The following is a 7,077-nucleotide window of genomic DNA, read 5'->3' on the forward strand; positions in this document are numbered from 1 at the left end:
TGCCGTGCCGTTAGTGTTTAAATTATATGAGCTCGACGAGCTTTCGAGCCACGAGACGAGTCGCGAGCCCACCGCTTACACTCGCGTCTCGTGGCGCGGCTCGCGGCTCGTCTCGTGGCTCGCGCGAGAGTCTAAACCGGTTATTATGACCAAAATGTCATGCATAAGGTGCCATGTTATTAGACGTTTTTGTTCGGCTCGGCATTGTGTTTCTATTTCTCATGATAAATACCTAAAATAAATAAAAATATCCGAGATTTGGTCAAAAGGTATTTTATTTAGAAAAAGTATTTTGAAAATACCTATTTTGCATTTAGCATTTGAAATACAAAACGCAAAACTATTTGGTATTTTGCATTTGAAATAGTAAATCTGAAAAGTATTTTGCATTTTGTATTTAAATGCTTTTTTAAAACCATTTTGTACATCTCTGTAAAAATATAACAACGATATAGGATATAAACTACAGATGTTGACTTTAGTGTCTAATCCGTAAATGTACCATTACAAATACAAGTTATGTGATCCCGGGAATGAATCCCGGACTGGCCGAGCAAGAGGCTTCTAATTATCGTAATTACATGAACTGGTCTCATTCAGGACCGGATTGCCCATTCAAATTCATCGCCGGTCAAAATTTCAAGTAAAAACCTAGGTATCCTACTCAAATATAACGACGGATTTAATGTGGGTAGAGTCTGTGGGCCAATTTTTGAATCTCGACCATTCGATTTCGTCACTCGAAAATCAGTGGAAAACGATGAAATGCTATTTTTGAAATTCTACTGATAGAATAGTAGAAAGTAGGAATGCACCATTTTAGTCACATTTGTATTATATACCGCCAATAAAAAATATCTTAAAGGAATTCATTTATTCGATTTTTTGTGTTTAAGTATTAATTCAGCTAGTTTTTGAATGGTGACTGTAAACTGAAATAAATGTCATATACTAAGAAAAAGTGACCCAAGTGGATGCTTGGGTCACTTTTTCTTAGTATATGACCCCATATATATATACATAGTGCCCCAGGCTGGAAGTGTTTCTAGGTACTTGAAATAACAACAAATTAAAATATTTTCTGAAAATAATTTAATTTGTTCTAATATGTACGAATGGTGGCTTTCAAAAATAGGTACTATTAGGATCATGCGAAAAAAATCGTGACACATTTTAGTGTACGATTATTTTCGACCACTCGCTTTTAAATTCGAACGTTCGAAATTCAAAAATCGGCCCCCTGTGCGTAAAATGAAGAGTTGTGGAATGTATGGGGCCCACAATACATTCCACGACTCTTCTCTTTCCGCACAGATTCTAGTAGGAGAGAAATCACTGGCCGGCAAATCTTATTATGTGTAGGGTTTTTTTTATATATTTTAAAAGCAAGAATAAATAAGCAGGTATCTTCTTTAAAATTTACCGTTTTCAAAAATGCTTTAAAATTGTACTTGTAATTAGGTAATTAAAACAATTTTAATCTAATTTTGAGATCACGAGAGGCTTCAATATTTCATATAAATACTACTCTACTCTTCTTCTTCAACCTAGCGTTTTCCCGGCCTAGCGCCAGGGTCCGCTTAAAATACTACTATCTACTACCTATTTAATTTTTATTGTTTTTTTTTTTTCAAGTAAATCGCAACAGAAAACCAGATATAATTTACAAAAAAATAGGTACTAGGTTGGTAATAAAATTATTATGATGTGTCGGTTGGTAGATGGCTATTATTACTAATATCCTCCAAAGTTTGATGTTTTGGACGGGACATCGCCACCGATCGTGTAAGTAGGGTCATGACGCCCACCGTCACGTCACTTTCTCAAGTCGAATCGGGCCTTTTGTAGCAGACATAATTTGATAAGCTGCGAAAATAACTTGATATCTGTGTCAGACGAATCGGCTCGAACGTATTAGCGGTAATTCCGGCATAACGCCGCAAAGCCTCACAAACTGAGCTTATCTCGCCGCGTTGTCCTTTTTGGCCTTGTTTGTGGGGATGATTAAGCAATGAAGATATTGTTTAATTAAGTTAACCTACTTATACATCAAATCCTACCCTACATTTCAGCTTGTAAAGCTGTTATAAGTACATTATTACGTGGTGTAGCTACTCTTTGATTCGGTAGGTGTTAAAAGAAAGTATGTAATAGGCAGTATTACTGCAATCTTTTGCCGCCAGAGAGCAGCACTAGTGACTTAAGTATACCATAGAGTAACTTATACATACTGTACCTTAAACTGTTTTTTGACAAGTTTTCACAAACAATCAAATATGACATTGATAATTTGATACATCAAGGCGGTTTATTGTTTACAAAGGGCCTACTGGGAAACGCGAAATCGAAACTCAGCTATCTGCCTCTTTATCGCTCGAATATGCAAGAGTGATAGAGAGGTTACATAACAAAATTTCGACTCTCTCGTTTGCGGTAGACCCTTAGATTGTGACTTATTTTGGCGCCCCCTACGCAGACATTCGCGTAATATTCCCTATTGTTTACAAGAAAATTCGAGGGTCACCAAAAACGTATAAATTAAATGCAAAGAAGGTTGGTAAAGGCAATAAGTTTTGCGTTTCAACTCATAGGCATTCCAATATAACACGTGATATTTGGAATTCTTCGGATCGGTTTCACCCAAATGTACCAATGTGTGGAAAAGGTTAGAAGCCAAGTATGTACAATATTGGTACCAATGCGTGGGTTTTTTTTCTTTAATATTAGTTTGTTTGAAAGAGCAAAGGATAACAAATAGGGATGGCTTGGGAGAACGTTTTACAAACATAGATTTCGACGAGTAACGATATTATGAATACTTGGTATCGATCTATAAATATATACAGTCAGAAATGTTATAAGGAATTACTAATATTAACGGCTCCATAATTCATTGCCAAATCAATATTTATGATAAAATATGTTGTAATTATTTAGCGAAACATTTTTTAATTCTGCGTAATAGAATAGCTACTTACCTACAAAGGGGCAAAAAGTTGTTGTTTAACGTCTCGTGTTAGGTACCCGACAAAGCGAGTAAATATTCCAAAATTGAACCACGAGCATAGCGAGTGGTTTGTAAAGCGCAATCTTGAGCGTTGCGAGGGTTTCAAGTCACAGTCAGGGTTAAACAATTTTTGCCACCGAGTGAAACACATTTTTTTTCACCACACCAACACGAGAATTTTTTTTTTTAGCCTGTGTGTCCCACTGCTGGGCAAAGGCCTCCCCTCTCCTTTTCCAATCCTCCCTGTGCTGAGCAAGATCCCGCCAATCCCGCTGGAATGCATCCAAGTCGTCCCGCCATTTCTTTCTCGGTCTGCCTCTGCCTCGACAACACTGGGGATGCCAGCTAGTGGCTATTTTGGCCCATCTGTCATCATGCATCCGGCAGACATGTCCAGCCCAGTCCCACTTTAGCCTGGCGGTCTTCACCCCAACGTCAACGACTCGGGTTTCGGAGCGAAGCTCTGTGTTCCTCACCCTGTCACATCTTCGGACACCCAGGATACTACGCTCCATTGCCCTTTGGCAAACCTTGAGCCGGGATTTCTGAGCCTCAGTTAATGACCAGGTTTGGGCACCATAGGTGAGGATGGGCAAGATGCACATGTCGACGAGCTTGCGCTTCATACAAACGAGAAAAATACTGACTGTAAAATATCAAACAAAATCAAACCAAATCAACTGAACGTTATTAAATATTTATCATTTAAAATCATCATTTTTAAGTCAGTTCTACCATCATAAGGAAACAACTCAAAATTTGCATCAGATTACTTTGCCCCAATCATCGAATAATAAAGTGAGCGTAAATCTACTCTTTGGCCTAAATCCTCACTTTATTATGTGTAGGTACGTGCGGTGTGAGGAAAAAAAGATTGTCTTAGTAGGTAGATCACAGTATTTGCGACTTTTGATTAGGAGAAATAGTTTCTGCAGATAGGTACTTATTCCTAATCAAATACCCTCGCATAGTTTAGCTACAGATACAATGTAGATACCTAGTTACGGTTGATAAAACAATATTCTTTTAACTGTTACGTTTTCTCGGCTAGGAGTCAAAGCTAGCAAAATGCAGTAACTATATTCTTGATACGCAATATCGTAAAATAATATCCTTGTTATTCTGCGCTTCATGTAACTGGAGACTCCCTCAAAGAAATACGGATGCTTTTTGCATTGTTTATTATTCTTTATGAATGTACGTAGTTTCTTTGAGCGTAAAAGCTCCTTTGAGGGCGGCACGGGCGGGGTGTGGGAAAAACCCCAATTTTATTTCACCCTACACGAACTGACCTGATAAGCGATAACGCATGACCTTTGTCAAGATGCCGACACTCGGAGTTCTACGCTACATTTGGCAAAAGTATCTTTACTTTGAGGAAAAATGTTGTACAACTGTGAAATTACTAAGTATTAGCCAAGAAATAAATAGATACACGATTTACTGTTTAACTTATTATTCCTCATATAAACTAAAACAGCACCATATTAAAACATATGTATGCCGCTTTAAGTAGGTATACTTCCATTCCGTTACTTTCGGTATCGGTGTTTGTCGGGCCATTATTCAATGAAAAAAATTGCAGATATTAAATTTTAGATGAATTTTGCCAGGCTGAGTAAAATATACCAAATAGTAGAAATAATACTTTAGGTTACACAGTCAAATAGCGGATTCGGAATGGAAAATTCCGCTATGTTCAGATTTCGTCTCAACTAATTTTAATTATTTTCAAATAGTGTGTTAGTTTTAAACATAATACGTTTTAATAACATAATAGTGCATAATATCAGTCTATATACCTACCTATATTTTGCCGTCGTTAAGTTTATATACGAATAGTAAAAAATACTTTAGAAGTTCAACAATCGAGTTGGGACGGCAAAAAACATGACGTTTTTTATCACTAAATATTTTTTATTTAATGTAATATTATAGGACATGCCTAAATGAATAGGTACCCAAAATAACTGAAAACTAAATGTAGATTTGATTAAAAAAAAAAATCTTCATTAAATTAAGGGCTTAATTAAAAAATATGTAGGTAAACACTACCTTAATATATGGGCAATTTCAGACGTGACCGTACAAATACATATTTTAACATATTAAACATTTTTTTAGAGGTGACGCGTGTCGTGTATGGGCGTTGTGTGCAGTGGCGGCGCTGGCGGTGGCGCACGCGGCGGCGGCGCCCGCGCAGCTCTGCTCGAGCGCCGTGGAGGACGACCCGCGCGCCACGCGCTTCTGCCAGGCGCTCAATACCTTCCTCGAGCTGTACGCCGAGGCGGCGGGCGAGCAGGTGCCGGAGTACCAAGGTACCTATAAGTACCAGTGTTTCTTCCGTTTTCGTAAGATCGCTGTCCAATATCAGACTTCTTCACGAGACTGAACGGGTTCAATGGTGTGTAGAGTGATAAATACCTACGTCTAAGTGGACCTTCAATCTCCTTAATAAGTTATTTTAGTTATAATTGCCTACAATGTTACGCCATACGCTTACATAAATAAAAATACCTTAATGTCTAGTATCAGTACAAAGAGCTAACGACGACCTAAACTTATCAAAGTCTAGTAGTCGCAGACCTTAGCCATCTTAGTCTTATCTTTTAATATCATCATCATCATTTTCCTCGCGTTGTCGCGGCAGTTTGCCACGGCTCATGGGAGCCTGGGGTCTGCTTGGCAACTAAACCCAGGAATTGGCGTGAGGAGTTAAGTAATCGCGTTACCCAAAAGGAATGCGATTCTGAGAGCAAGACACTGATTTTAAAGCCGCTTTGTAGGCCTGCTACCTCGACCTTCACCGACGAACAGCTGCCTGACACCCGGATAAGAATAGTATTACAAAAGAACAACAGGGATGTCATTGCGCTGAAAATTGTAGGTACATCTTTTCCTGGGCTAACTGTCCGTCTATCCTCACTGCTCAACATACACTCTTGCTACATAAAACCGTATTAGATTGTTTTAAGATGTCTGAATTCAGGGAAAACACTTTAAAAAAATACTTAAGTAACTTTGGACACCTTAAAAAATTCTAACTATACCCTGTGTGCTCGAGGACAAAATATTGACCACGTGTCTCTTTGTCCAGCTCTAGTTCGCGACTACCCCCAGCTACTTGACTCCGGTATGAAGCGACAAGACGTGGTGCACTCGTTCCTGCGCTTCGGCCGCCGCCGCTGACGCCGCGGCCCCCGCGCGTCCCGCGCCTAAGACACCCGCCGACACGCTCCTTCGTCCAAAACATTTATAAATATTTATACTAACTCTATGTCTGGTATCCGAAACTAGCGACCTCTCTCTCCAATTTAAATGTTAGCGCTGTGTTATTATAAGTAACGATATTGTTGTCAACATTTTGTCGCACTTCGTTGTAGGTAAGTAAGAGTAATTATAATTATTAATGATGTTTTAAATAAATACATATTTATGACAAGCTTAGCGATTTTGATTTGAATAAAGTTTCCTGTAAAATTGTAATTTAGATGTGTAATATATTTTTCTTATACTATGATAAGAATATATGATTACCTACATATAAACCTACTCTTATATATTTTTTTGTTGAAAAATATGTTTTGATAAATATATATAGCATTTGACAGTAGGTAACTTCTACACGATAATCAAGTAAAATAGTAATAAAACCAAAAACATATTGCATAATTTGTGTATTTTCCTAGAATACAAAATACCATACCTAATCAAAACAATACGCTGGTGAGGAACATGAACATGTATTTACAGCCAAACAAAGTAGATTAAGACTAGAGTTAGGCAGTGTCATGGAAGTGTATCCAAACGTAATTAAGGCCTCCAGGGCTCGGCTCTTATTTCGACAGAAAGCCATGCTATAATAATTGAAAATTTTATCTTAAAATAAAATACGATTTTCCCAGTAATTTTACATTTCATCTGCCTCTACAAGTTTGAATCGAATTCCCCCACCTAATTCGTTTAAATTCGTATTCAATATTGAATGAAAAGTATAGTATGAATATTATACGAGAACACTGATATGAGAAACTTGAGAATGTTAAGCAGTTCATCTGTAATAACATAAC

The 7,077-nt window shown here is 37.7% G+C and overlaps 1 protein-coding gene across 2 annotated transcripts in view; it reads left to right on the plus strand.

Moving 5' to 3' along the window:
* Window positions 1-6,451, plus strand: part of LOC134653141 (myosuppressin-like) — a 34,158-nt gene extending 27,707 nt beyond the window's left edge. For both annotated transcript variants that reach the window (XM_063508467.1, XM_063508458.1), the window contains exons 2-3: window positions 5,132-5,325; window positions 6,105-6,451. In XM_063508467.1, coding sequence (XP_063364537.1) covers window positions 5,132-5,325; window positions 6,105-6,196 — 286 coding nt within the window. In that variant the 3' untranslated portion in view covers window positions 6,197-6,451. The remainder of the gene's footprint in view (window positions 1-5,131; window positions 5,326-6,104) is intronic.
* The last annotated feature ends 626 nt before the right edge of the window (window positions 6,452-7,077 follow it).

This window comes from Cydia amplana, chromosome 1 (genome assembly GCF_948474715.1).
Source record: "Cydia amplana chromosome 1, ilCydAmpl1.1, whole genome shotgun sequence".
Classification (NCBI taxonomy): domain Eukaryota; kingdom Metazoa; phylum Arthropoda; class Insecta; order Lepidoptera; family Tortricidae; genus Cydia; species Cydia amplana.